The sequence below is a fragment of the Aristolochia californica genome, unplaced genomic scaffold (assembly GCF_029961685.1).
Source record: "Aristolochia californica isolate CCGP_79_NKW_82.1479 unplaced genomic scaffold, dmAriCali1.0.hap1 SCAF_2, whole genome shotgun sequence".
In the NCBI taxonomy this organism is placed as follows: Eukaryota; Viridiplantae; Streptophyta; class Magnoliopsida; order Piperales; family Aristolochiaceae; genus Aristolochia; species Aristolochia californica.
This window is the reverse complement of record NW_027181881.1, coordinates 47,547,741-47,561,573: the sequence shown is the minus strand read 5'-3', so window position 1 is coordinate 47,561,573 and position 13,833 is coordinate 47,547,741. Positions and strand designations below refer to the sequence as shown.

The window sequence follows — 13,833 nt, the reverse complement described above, 5'->3', positions numbered from 1 at the left end:
GTTGTGGTAGAATACAACTTTTATAGCAACAATGTTTCGTCCAGATAAAACGCTCCATAGAAACCTACGGTGGAACCCGAACGACGACCAGAAGAATAAAGCTTTAAGGGAATAAGAAGGAAGCTGTATGGGGAAAATTCTAGAGACTATATGAGTTCTAGAGAAGCGGTCTAACCTCGGATATGATCTGACATGCACGGAACCTGGCGCTCTTGTTGGCAGCATGAGCTGCATTTAGAAGGAAGCGCAGAAATTCTTGAAGAAAATGCATCAGAGAGTGACGAATTTTTCTCGTTACGGCGAGTCGCAAAATGGAGATGAAACGGATAACTCGTTCAGCCGAAGCCGTCCGCTGGGGAAATCAAAAAGGGGCTTTAGGGCTTTGGAGAAAATGGTAAAGAAAGAGAGAAGAGCGGAAGACTGCAAGGTGACAAGCTCCTTGACCTTGCCGCGGTGAATAGTGTAGGAATGCCGGCATTCGTTAAGGATCTGGGAAATGTGAAGACAGAGGTCCCTTTCCACCATGGTTACGGAGCTCTCCACACTCCCCATACTCTCCACAGGCGTTCGTGGGACAAGAGAAGCTCTCACATTCGAATTCTTTGAGCGGGAAATTTACGTCTTCGACACTATTTTTCGAATTGCGACACAGAATCTGGCGTCGAACATTCCAAAAGCTATTGGGCCGAGGTGGCATCTCAATTAAAGGGAGTACCCTTTTAAACAACTAAAATGGCAGACGTATATTTTTTTTAATTCTGCTAAAAATATTCAGCATCCAAAATGATTTAGAAATACAATTCCTCGTGCGTGGGATAAATAATGCTTATGAAAACCTAAAATAAAATCAAAGACATTAAGGAAATTGGAAGATTTTCCCCTCTTTTTTGTTTATAAAAATTAAATAACATTTCAATTTTTGTACACGAGTATTTGAATTAATCTGTACCTTCAAAAGTATTTCAATTAATCTCTTCTTCTTGGCTGTTCAAATTGCCTTCAAGTATTTCATACTCTTCGTCCAAACAGTAACAGAACTACAGAAGAGATATGAAAGACAAGAAACTTGTTCAGGATTCGGAAACAGGAAAAGCTCTTTATATGTTTCGTGAGCCCAACTTGATAACCGACAACAACAAGAGAAATGTTAAAAAGAGGGGGAAAAACAGGAAGACAATAAATATAAATAAAATAAAACAAAAAAGCTTAAACCAAATTTTAAAACGCCTGTTCAATCTTCGTCATTCGACATCTCACTTGCTCGATCGACGTTAGATCGATGAGGGAGACATCAAAGGGAACAGATCTCGTCATCATCATCTTAAACTCCTCAAAACTCACCTTCCCATCCCCGTCGCTATCAACTCCGTTGATCATCTTCACACACTCCGCCATGGAAGTCTCCTCGCCCAACCTTCTCATCACGCGATACAGCTCCTCGGCCGTGATGGAGCCGTTTCGATCGATATCATAAACCAGAAAGGCGTGCCTGAGGTCCTCCAACACCGCGTCGGAATTCAACCCCTTTGTATTAATCTCAATAAACTCACCAAGGTCGATGAAGCCGTCCCCATCCGCATCCGCCTCCTTCATCATTTTCTGCAGTTCCTCTTCCGTGCAAGGATTTTCCAAGCTCTCCATGATGAAACCAAGCTCCGAACAGGAGATCTTACCGTCACCATTGGCGTCAAACTTCTTAAAGACATGTTCCAATTCCCTGATCTGCGCATCCTTCGCACTCGTCAGGGAGCGTCCAGAGCTGCAGTCGATCTCCCGGGGAGACGAAGGTAAAGAACGAGATTCCGGCGTCCCCGGCCGAGATCTCTTCTTCCCCGTAAGGAACGATCGAATACCCATGTCTCCACTAAAATCAACCACGAAAAGAAGAAGAAAAAAAAAAAAAAAAGCGAGATCCTTCTCTACTGCTATTCTTTCGTCTATATATCCGAGATGGACAAATTGAAGAAGAAACGGAGGTCGAACGATTCAGGATTCTGTTATAACAACAAAGAGCAGACGGAGAAGCGACGAAAGAGGGGCGGGTGACGGTACCTCTGGCTCCAGAATCGCTAGATATCCGCGCTCGTAGGATAAGTAAAAAAGGTTCATATTTGGACTTTTAAACTAATTTTAGCGCCTCCAAGGTTCATAATTCATTGCATGCCATATATGTGACTGGTCCATGACCATCTTGATTTTGAGTCATTAAGATAGTCCTAATCTCTAATTAAAATAAATAATTAAAGCTAACGAATTTGAGGAGACACGGTAACGGTCGAAAGGACATTCATTCCTAGCCCCCACCTAGGCGTGCAGAAAACGGGATTTCGGCCAAAGTCTTGTCGAATAATTTCCCGTTTTAACGGTGGGAAACTTCTTGGAAGCTTCTTATTGAAAGTGTAGCCAATGGGGTGCGGCCACGTGTATAAGGAAAACGGAGAAAGTCAAATTATGGGAAATCGGATACGGGAACAGATGAGATGGGTGGAATAGAATTCCGCAATGAAATTTGAAAAACGGGGGAAAAAGTGGAAAGCGTGACTGACAAATGGAGAGAAATTATAATAGGGAGAAAAAAAGGAGAAGGTAATGGAGAAAAAGTGGAGGAAAAGCCCGTTTGATGCCTTTGTTGGATGCTTTCGTGGAAAAAGGGTTGAGTTGGCGTGGACAAATTGAATATAAAAGTAATCTCTCAGGTCAGACCAGACACTCAAACATTGTAGAGTTCAGCTGTCAGCTTTAGTACGGATTCGGGAGTTTGTTTTCCTCGCTCTAATGGAGGCATCCCCTCTGACGGTCCACATGGTTCTGACAGTAGTGCTCTTTCTGGTTCTTTACTCTTTATGTTTTTCTAATTTTTCTCAGGATTTGAGCCTTTCTCTTCGGTTCTCTTCGTCTCAACTTTGGGAGGCAACTCTGTTATTTCTCTTTCATATCCGAGTTTAGAACCTTTCTCTCTGATTTCCCACTTCAGTTCTTATGTTTTAGTTTGTAATGAGCTCTAATCAAGTTTGTTTTGGAATCTGTTTAGTCATTAAGCTGGCACTATCATCTTCATTCCCTCTGCAATGGCCCATAATTTCAAATACGAACTAGGAAATTATAGGAAATGCAGCTCTAGTGTTTTGCCAGTCCTTGAACAGTACTTTGGCTTATCTTTTCGCTTTGTGATCAACAATCGAGGATTCAATAATTATAAAAGAAGAGATCCCGCCACCGAATCAGAACTTTCTAATTGAAAAAGAAAGTAAAAATAACCAGCCCGTGATGGAGCTTTTTATATCATTAGGTTTATTACTACGCTATTGAACAGGGGCAAGGATCTGCCTACCTCAAGACCCAAGACGAGTACCTCTAAAAAGGCAATAGCGCTACAAACGGGAAGGGAAATGGGTACTCTGAACCCAAGAGAAACGCAAAAACCATCGACCATGAAGAAACCTAAAAAATGGCAGGGGCGAGTATTTACTCATGGCTTCCAGAGGATGGTAGTCTCGGCAATCATGGAGGAGACTACATAGGGGTCCATGTTCGAAGCAGGCCTCCTGTCCTCAAAATAACCTGCACAAGAGAACCAACCAGTTTGCACACAACTTAATCCCACATGAACTTCAGAAAAAATGCTTCCATACTGAACAAAAACCACAAAGCGGTTTTCTCACCTTTGCCAGCTTTCTCTGTGTCCCGACCAACTCGAATGGAGGCGCCCCTGTTTGCAACACCCTGAAATTCACCGTAACAGATCACACACGTGATGATTTTACTACAATGAAACATTCTGATCTTTTTCACTGGATGGAAAGTAAAATCTTACCCATAAGAATGTATTGATGTCAGCTGTTTCATGTCGTCCAGTAAGGCGGCGTTCATTCCCCTCACCATAGGCAGAAATGTGTTCTTTGTGCCTCAAACCAAGCTTCTCAATTGCCTTCTTGATAACCTCATAGCCTCCCTCGTTTCGCATCGACTTGGTGCTGAAACATACAAGATAAAAAGCCTCAGTGTGGTGAAAAGAGAATTATCGCTGAAAAGGAGACCAGCAATCACTCCATTGCTTTGCATGCGACTTCAATTACCTGTAGTTTGAGTGAGCACCAGCACCGTTCCAATCACCCTGGTAACCAATGAAAATTTCCAAGTAGAGGTTAAAAGTAACGAAAATCTCCACTATAGACTTTAAATTACAACAAAACAGAGTAAGCACTTAGAAAATTCAAGAAACAGCTGATATACTGAGACTCATTTGTTGTCTAACCTGAATTGGCTTCGGATCAAAGGAGAGAACAACGCCAGCAATCTCTGTTATCCTCTGTTTAAGAAGGGAAAAAAACAATGTTTTAAAAACAAACAATGACAAATTTTGGGCTCAGATCTGCTAATACATAAGTTGAAGCATTGGGATAGTACCCTTCCAATCACATTTATTTATTTAAATGGATCTATTCATATTTTTCTTGTTATTGGAACCGAACAGCCCCATTGCCAGTACATGTACAAGCAATTCTGCTCTCACGAATTTATTGAAAGATATTTTCTCAAACCCTATCCATTCTAAAAGATAACAAGTGAAAGTATAAAAAATTAAACAATAGGTATTAGCAACAACAGCAATCACCTCAAGGATATAACGAGCAACCCATAATTCATCCCCTGCAGAGATGCCAACGGCAGGACCAACTTGGAATTCCCACTGCATCAGAAGCAATTTCAGAAACAGAATAAAAAATGATTAACAAAATGAAGGGGCAAAGACTAATCAAAATAGAACATAGCCAACAAGATGCAAATGGTTTCACCTGGCCCGGCATGACTTCTCCATTGATGCCGCTGATGTTGATGCCAGCATACAGACAGGCTTTATAATGGGCGTCAACAATGTCACGCCCAAATGCTTTATCAGCACCCACACCACAATAGTATGGACCCTGAAATCCAAATTTTCATATGTCAGCCTAAAACTAAACTAAGTGAAATCATACACAGGCAATTTGAAGTCCTATCCTACTCTCTCCAAAAGAAAGCAGAATTAGCAACAGTGCAGGGAAAATAAATTAAGAGGGATGGCCTAATAAGGAGTTCAGAAAAAATTATTAACTCACGGAACTACTGAGGGTACTTGGGGAACCGTGAATGAGCGGACACACACTTGGCCAGATAAATATAGTAGTCAGTTTACAGATAAAGAACTCAAGGAAGGCGGCAGTCACTTATCATGATCAGGCGGATAACAACTGGCATTATGAACAGACAAGGAAATAAGGCACTATCCTACTCTCTCCAAAAGAAAGCAGAATTAGCAACAGTGCAGGGAAAATAAATTAAGAGGGATGGCCTAATAAGGAGTTCAGAAAAAATTATTAACTCACGGAACTACTGAGGGTACTTGGGGAACCGTGACTGAGCGGACACACACTTGGCCAGATAAATATAGTAGTCAGTTTACAGATAAAGAACTCAAGGAAGTCGGCAGTCACTTATCATGATCAGGCGGATAACAACTGGCATTATGAACAGACAAGGAAATAAGGCACCATCCTACTCTCTCCGAAAGAGAGCAGAATTAGCAACAGTGCAGGGAAAATAAATTAAGAGGGATGGCCTAATATGGATATCAGAAAAAATTATTAACTCACGGAACTACTGAGGGTACTTAGGGAACCGTGAATGAGCGGACACACACTTGGCCAGATAAATATAGTAGTCAGTTTACAGATAAAGAACTCAAGGAAGTCGGCAGTCACTTATCATGATCAGGCGGATAACAACTAGCATTATGAACAGACAAGGAAATAAGGCACTAACTCTGTCTCTTATCATGGCCAGAAATTTTGTCATGACTTACAAATGGCATAATAAAGAGGTAAGAGTTAATGCACAAAATCAACGCTTATCATGACCAGGAAGATTTATCGTGATTAAGAAAAGACACAGTGGAAGAACCATGCACGATCAATTCAAGTGTGCAGAGGTTAACCAACAAGACTCTCTCCGTCTAATGCACATTACCTGAGGACCAGGGTAACCTCCAACTGGCCACCCAATAGGCCACTTCACATTCTTCTGTAGAAGGGTGTACTCCTGTTCAATCCCATACCTACAAAAGAGTAGAAAATAATTAAAAAAAACACAATTTTCAAGTAGAGCGAAAAGCTTCAAATACAGCTTGCAGGACTACAAAATTACCAGGGCTCTTCAGCAACAACATCTGGATGGCTGAAGATCTTTGCAGCATTGTGTCTTTTGTTTGTCGGAATGGGCTCGCCAGCAGGAGTATAAGCATCACATATAACCTACAATAACAAAAATTATTTATAGACAATTGAATAAGGAAAAAAATGTTCCTTTTTTAATAGATATTCTTCCATTGAGCAAAGAGCAAAGAGCAAAGGTGAAATTCTCTGGTCGCAGAGTATCGCTGTTCAAAATTTGATATTAATAATGCGTAAAAGAAAACAGATTAAAGGGAGACACAACTGTATTGAAATTCCTATTTTTAGCGTTTGTGGCAGAGTAACCGTAATTTTTATTTGAATAACAGAGGAAAAAGGTTAACAATAATTTCCTAACGGAGAAACTGCTTACCAGAATGTTGTTACCCCTTCTAAAGGGATCCTTGAAAATGGCCTGTGGACTGCGGTGACACAACGAATAAAAAAAATTTAGACAAACAATTTTATTTAAGAAAATAACGTTATAAATAAATGCTTCAAAAAAGAATAATAGCTTTAAGATGGGAACCCACTGTAAAATAACTTCACTGTCTTCTCCAGGAGCTTGACCCGTGCTTGATCCATCGTAGTTCCACTTCGGAAGCTTTTGAGGATCGCTCACAGGGCCAGCAAGTGTCTGTGCCGATCAAAACAAGTGAAAAAATGAATACAGAGAAAGTTGAGAGTGACCAAATCGACCAGATATTAGACAAGTACAGAAAGGAAAAGATTGATACCCGGCCTTTGCTTCTGATGTCCATACCGGATCCACCAATCCTATTAAAGAGTAGAGTATAAGAAAAGGAAAACTAACAAGCAAAGGATCATAAACGAAACAACAGCCAAAAAGAAGTTCTACAATCTATCAAGGCAATAAAACAAGAAAAAGCTATAGATTTATTAAAAAGCCGAATCAACTGAAGAAGCATGTATACAACACTAACTGTATACAAAACAAACAGAACGTCAAAAAGCAAAAAAAAAAAAAAAAAAAAAAGAGAGAGAGAGGGAGCGAAACGAAGGAGCAAACAAAAAGATAAAAAATAGCGATTCATCTTCATAGCCAAAAATAATCCACAGCAAGAAGAAAAGAACTAAATTTTTTACCATATATAATCATCAACTTTCAGCATAACAACCAGAAGATCATAACAACATACAAAAAAGTAAAAACCCGCAACTAGAACGATACAACTTCAGAACCAAAACAAACTAAGAAAACAGAGCAAGAGGAAGAATCAAATTAAATACCATATGTACTCAGCAATGATTTTCTCGGAGCAATCCGAAAGGTCGAGGTTGACAAGATCGTTGAGTAGAGACATAATGCCGGGGGAAAGAAAAAAACTCAAAACACAGCGAGAAGATTCCGGCGAAAGCCCCGACGACGACGACACAGATGCAGAAGCCCTGCGGAGGTTTTATAGCGAGTCTTTGAGTTGCGAAGTGTAGAAAAATATTAATTTATGTAAAAAAATTATCGGTTTACAAATTTCCCACCCTCGCTTCCAGGAAGAGCCGGGGCGCAGTCCGAGAAATTCGCCCCGCGTGATCAAATGTAGCAAAATATCGCGATACGTCTTTCCACAGTGGATTAGAATCTCTGGATTCCCTGAAACTGCGGGGATTCCTGGGAGTAGTAGGTTCATGACCCGCAAATCGTAACCGATTATAAAAAACCGAACCGGGTCTAGCACCTCTCACGGCCCTGATCAAATTCAATCAGCGATCGAACCGCAACGGAACGTCAGTACGTGTCTAAATAAAATTTTGAATTTTAAAGAATATTTAACAACCCTATCATAAATATTGAGGACCACCAGACAAGTGAGACATATGGACAATGATTTGACAATCCAAATGGATTCACCCCTTACTCAATTGGCTTCCAAAACAAGGAAGCAAAATTGGGTACTCTCTTTACCCACTTCCAAGCCTAATTCTTTAGTCATTTATCACGTTGTTATTAGGATAATAAGACCGTAATTTTTTTTTTCTATTTTTAGCTATTTGTAAGGATTACAAAAGCCAACACATGTTTTTTAAAAACTCTCGTCCATAATTGTTGCGGACTCATAAAACTATTCTATATATAGAATAATAATAATAATAATAATAATATTAATATTAATCTATTATTCTATAAATATTTTACGTTTTTATTAAAATTTTAACTATAAAAAATCATAATTTTAGTAAACCCATCAATAGATATTTAATTAATTTAATTTATTATTTTCTGATAGGTCTACTAATTTCATTCCGCGAGATAATAACAATCGACGATAATATCGTATTACGCGACAACAGGCTTTTAACTCGTAACTCACGCTCGACCGACTGCCCCGGTGAAACCAGTAGCGGCTGCGTAGTCGATCTGGCATTGTGGAGGGCTCGAATTAATTAACCTCCACGTGCCGTCCTCACCAGAGAATTCATTGTTATAAAACCCCAGTAACCTCCCGTGCGCAGACCCCACCGCGATCTTATCGCGGACTTCGGAGTATACGGCCGTGATCCCAACCTCGGCCGGCCCGTGCACACGTGGAACAATCCTATCCGCAAAGCAGCCCCTTCTCGGATCCTTTGGCCGTCCGCTTTCACGGAAGATCCTGAAAAGAATCCCTCGATATTCTATTGATGAAGGGTCGCCGGATCCTCCACCGGAAGGGCAGAGGGTCCAGTCAATGCGCCGAAAGTCACCCGTCGTGGGACCAAAGGATGAAGTAAGACTGAAGCATAGAGTCACGCACACCAGAAGGTTAGCAATCTTCGTTCGTTCTAGACTCTTGACCTTTCACCCGACCACCACCCAAGTGGTCGGCGATGAAGAAAACGAAATGGAAAAACGAACCGAGTTTTTTTAAATTATTATTTTTTATTTTTCCATGAAAAGGATTTTAATACGAACGAGAAGTCTAAAGAAAACCCAATCCACCCACATTGTGATTATTTTAAACGGTCGTTGTCTCACTGGAGTCGAGACTGTTTTTCGAAATGTCTCCAATGTTTCGGTTTCGTCAGAAGAAGCATAGAATTGGTGGTTTTTAATAACGTAGGGGCCTCATGTGCAGTCTCTGATTCACTGCAGCAGATCAGGATAATCTTCAACTATGACTCCGCGTCACCGCGCACAGTCGAAAGCGACGAGACTCTGGAATCTGGAACAATGGTTCGCTTCCTCGGCCGTGACGGACGGTGGCCACCGAGAACTGAGGCGGCTAGTTGTCCTACTCTTCTTACCGTTTGGATTTCGAGTATTATAACAATGTAAGTATACATATAAATGAAGATAAAGAAAAGCTGTGTTGAAATCATCGATAATGTCTCTTACTTGGCTACTCGTACGATGCTGAGAGAGCTCGTCCAAATGATCATCGGTTGATATTGATGATAACTAGAGTGGACAACGGAAATTAAGAACCATTTATTACGTTGTAATCGACTGTTTGCAGCATGTGGTCTTCTGCACCAATCGCGAAGAACATATTCCTTTGCTAGAAGAAAGACGACGAATATTTTTATCCTTGGTGGTCTTGCGACGAAAAGTTATTTATCTTCTGGAAATGGGTGTGGAGATTTTTCTTTTTTCCTTTTGCGTACTTTCTGCACTTGGAGCAGACAGAGAAATGGTGGGCAAGTAGGCTATCTGGATTTCCTTTCCCGTTTGAAAAGGCAAAAGAATAAAAAAAACAAAAGAGCTTTTATATGATCTAGATGTCACGATTGAAGTGGGTTTAATTGCATTCAATCCTTTTTTTAAATCATAACTTTTCTCTCTTTTCTGTCCTTTTATTCTCATGGGGTAAATTTCAATATTATTAAAACTGAAATGACCATCAAATTGGTAGGATAGCCTGTTTTGAACTAAACAGGTTACACGTGGTTATGTTCGATCAAAGTAGGAAGCCACCGTTAGATTTCTCATATATTTTTTATTATATTTTAATAGTTTGCTAAGATGGGACGATGTGTGTTGAAACAAGTGTGCTAAAAGGCTCGAACCTTTTAAGAAAGCAACCACACGGATCTTATACAAAGATTGACCCAGTCGATACAAACAAATATTTCAACACTCCCCCGCACGGGAAAAACCCGTGGACAAATTCATTGAAAAAACCCAGGACAAATTTGGTGGGAGTAGGACTCGAACACGGGACCAACCTGGTCAATACAACATAAAAGATTAGTCGTTTAAGTATAGAAAGTCAACCTACTCAAGAGAGGTGGACCGGAACCACCTCCGACACCCACCCCGCTCCTTACCGCTCCCTACGGGATTCGAAGGTAGGACGTGCCAGACCTGGCTCTAATACCATGTTGAAACCAGTGCACTAAAAGGCTCAAACCTTTTATGAAAGCAACCACACAGATCTTATACAAGGACTGGCCCGGTCGATACAAACAAATATTTCAACAATGTGTTTCAACAAAATGTTAAATCTTCACTTTGAATCATTTCAACCCAATTCAATTGATTTGATTTATAATTAGGCCATATCAACTAGTCGAGTTATGTGAGAGATGGGTATTTACTGTGGTAGTGTCGATATTTTTATGTTATTGACTCTTTTTTTTATTATTGTATTGAACGTCTTCATTTACCAACAAAGCCTTAGTCAATAACAGCTTTTTTTTATTGTGGAACTTTGACATGGAGGGCCACTCACAGCTTGAATGTCTCAAACACATCTATTATTGTAACACATCTCAGATAAATTGAATTTTTATTGCACCTAAATTAAAATAAAAGTCAGTTAATAATTATTTATCATATCTCTTGTCAGTATAATTACTTACAACTACAACAATATGATATCTTGGATGAATTAATTAATGGTACCATTGACCATCCCAGTATAACAAATTATATTCTCACATGATCTAGTAATAAAACAATCAACCAACAAAGTTTTGTTCATTAAACTTATTTGACCACTATCAAATTTGGAATTTGTCTGAAAAATAGAAACTATCTAGTAATGTAAAATCTTAGAGATTGTTACGAGTCTAAAAAGTAGAATAATAACAACAAAAAAGGTAAAAATAGAAAAATATTAAATCCATTGTCAAAATTCACAACCCAAACATTGTTTTTAGATTGAAGCTTCAATGTATTTAATGCCTTCATTTATACTTTCCTGGATGAAGGCAACAACAGTCATAAAACTAGAAACTATGATTACATCATTTTTTTAAAAGTAAGTTCATTTTCTAGTTGTTTTGTTTTGCCTCTTTTCAAAACTACCAAGCATAAAATAACTAATAACTATCCAACAACAACAACACTATCTAAAAAAGGAAAAGTTAGAAAAATGTACAAAAAAAATTTAAAGTTATTTGTGAAATTAAAAATGTAAAATCTATCTAAAAAGAAACACTTACTTTATTACATTCAGAAGAGTATTTGACTACCTAGGATTGGAAAACAGATATAGCCTCCTATAGAATACCAAGAAAACTTGTAAAAGAGTTACAATACATTTAGGGGTCAGTCAACTTGACTCAGGACATGAACTTCAGTCGTATTATTCAGTTCATGTCTTGAGTTTGTTAGTTGAGAGCCGGACTTCAAGTCATGTACATGACTAACATGACTCAGGAGATCATGTCCAAACTATAAACGATAGTAAATGTTTTTCGCCCAATTTTGGCATTCATGTACATGAAACGAGCATGCCCCTCTTGTTTCGTTCCCGGACCCCTTCTCTCGGCTTCGGCATCCATCTCTAAGCTTTAGCATCTCACTCCGATCTCCCTTTCCTCCCTCGGCGAAGGCTTCTCTACCCAACCCCCCCCCCCCCCGTCGGTCTTCCTCCCTCACAACCTCCGTCGCAGAGCACGGGAGGCCGAGCATTTGTTGTTGAGCCTCTTGCCCTCCCGACTTCTCTTCTCTCTCACCTTCCCTCTCTTCTCCCTCTCAGTGTACCGTCGGAGCGCCACCTCTGTCGGCGTTGCCAGCTGGCTCGCCGCTAAGGAAGACGACGCGCAAGACGATGGTTTAATTTTTCCTCAGTTAGGAAAAATTAACCTATTGTCATAAAAATCACTAATTTATAATTTTATTTATTTAATATATTTATTTTATAATTACTATATTAAATAGTGATTCAATAGTCATAATTAAAATATTATTAAAATAAATATTTGATAAATTATTTTGGTTTAATTATCCCATCGCTATAATTAATTAATCCAATGGTTTTAAATTTTGTGACAATATATTATTAATTAGTAATACATAAAATATATTATGTTATTGATAAATATATAAATTTATTTATTATATTAATTTTTTGTTATTGTATTAAATTAGTAGTTTTTAATATTAAAACATATCTTATGTTATTAAAAAATAATTTATAACGTTATTTATTTATTACTTGTAATTAATCATGTGCGTATTTTATTGGCTCACGTAATTACCATATTAATGCATAATAAAATATCTAATTCAATTAATAAATATATTAATATATTTAATTATACATTAAATAACTTATTCGTGTAGTAATAATGGTTGTTTTACTTAATTTGGGGTAGACATTCTCTTGTTTTTTATGTTTTTCTCATGTTGGGGCATTAACACTAGAAACTGTTTTCTAGTGCACATGAAGTCGTTAACACTAACACCAAGTACGAAGATGAAGATCATGTAGATGACTGACATGATCTTCATGTTGGAGATGAACATGAACTTAAACAATCTGTTTTGTTGACTAACCCCCCAATGCAATTTGTTGAATTTAAAATTAAAATTAAACAAAAGACAAAGTAAAATATGTGGAAAACTCCTAAAAAGAACCACCTACTTTATCGTACACCTAGGCTGAGTAGGAACTAGGAAATGTCTACAACTAGTTAAGACAAAAAGTACGAATCAAACAAGGAAAATTTATAGTGGTTGTGAACAAAAGAAGACTAACACATTATCTTTCAATTGTTAAAAAAAGGTTATTTTGTTATAATATTTGTTTGAAGAGATTAACATAGATCAAGATGGCTGTGTAAATTTATTGTGACTGTCACAGTCCCACATGTTCATTAGGGGGGTTGGTGCACTTAAAGGAGAAAATGAAAGTGAATGAACCGGTGAAAGTGAGATAGAAAGTGAATCACTTTTTCGTGTATGTGTGCTCAATGTAAAGTGCATCGGAAAGTATTTTATTGTGTTAATGCCCAAAATGGAAAATGCAGTAAAAACAAGAAAATGAATTATTTTTTATAATATACCTAAATAAATAATAAACATAAACAGATAATAAACCTAAACAACATGGTTACTTTTATAATAAGTAATATAATATAATATTTAAATATATTAACATAATAAATAATTAAGTAGGGTACTTTATTAATAAATCAAGATAGACTGTAGTTTAGTCTAAACTAATACAATAAATACAAATTAAAAATATTTGTTAATATAATTTATTAAAAAATATAGAATACTGAAAAAATATATTTACTTTTATAATGTCTAGATACTTGATCAAATTTTTACTTTAACAATATCTTAATTATCACTCTTAAATTAGTAATTTAATATAATATTAACAATAATGAATGTAATAAATAAATAATTATGATATTTTATTAATAACATAAAATAGATTTTAGTGTA

General features: G+C 37.8%; 2 protein-coding genes across 3 annotated transcripts; both read right to left on the bottom strand.

Annotated features, from left to right (window-relative positions):
* Positions 1-948: 948 nt before the first annotated feature.
* Positions 949-2,123, bottom strand: LOC137956735 (probable calcium-binding protein CML25). 2 transcript variants are annotated; one of them, XM_068804335.1, is made up of 2 exons: positions 1,342-2,123; positions 949-1,037 (listed from the first exon to the last, which is right to left on the bottom strand). In XM_068804335.1, exons 1-2 carry the CDS (start codon positions 1,855-1,857, stop codon positions 963-965), a joined length of 591 nt encoding a protein of 196 aa, XP_068660436.1. In that variant the 5' UTR covers positions 1,858-2,123; the 3' UTR covers positions 949-962. The 2 variants fall into 2 exon arrangements, with proteins under 2 accessions (XP_068660436.1, XP_068660435.1); XM_068804334.1 differs by lacking the exon at positions 949-1,037 and having other exon boundaries at positions 1,077-2,123.
* A 1,112-nt stretch (positions 2,124-3,235) lies between these two features.
* Positions 3,236-7,631, bottom strand: LOC137955408 (glutamine synthetase cytosolic isozyme 2-like). Its single transcript, XM_068802336.1, has 13 exons — positions 7,461-7,631; positions 6,947-6,986; positions 6,743-6,846; positions 6,583-6,631; positions 6,184-6,290; positions 6,007-6,094; positions 4,797-4,925; positions 4,616-4,690; positions 4,256-4,309; positions 4,077-4,114; positions 3,815-3,974; positions 3,663-3,723; positions 3,236-3,561 (listed from the first exon to the last, which is right to left on the bottom strand). The coding sequence occupies exons 1-13, from the start codon at positions 7,532-7,534 to the stop codon at positions 3,470-3,472; spliced, it is 1,071 nt and encodes a 356-aa protein (XP_068658437.1). The 5' UTR covers positions 7,535-7,631; the 3' UTR covers positions 3,236-3,469.
* Between the last annotated feature and the right edge of the window lie 6,202 nt (positions 7,632-13,833).

What these genes read in the sequence shown, in the direction of transcription:
- LOC137956735 (XM_068804334.1), bottom strand. Translation starts at nt 1,857, where the DNA reads ATGGGTATTCGATCGTTCCTTACGGGGAAGAAGAGATCTCGGCCGGGG.
- LOC137955408 (XM_068802336.1), bottom strand. Translation starts at nt 7,534, where the DNA reads ATGTCTCTACTCAACGATCTTGTCAACCTCGACCTTTCGGATTGCTCC. An exon ending in GACAGTGAAGTTATTTTACA is followed by an intron (nt 6,632 to 6,742) that starts GTGGGTTCCCAT and finishes GTGTCACCGCAG; the next exon opens with TCCACAGGCCATTTTCAAGG. An exon ending in TTGCTCGTTATATCCTTGAG is followed by an intron (nt 4,310 to 4,615) that starts GTGATTGCTGTT and finishes CTTCTTAAACAG; the next exon opens with AGGATAACAGAGATTGCTGG.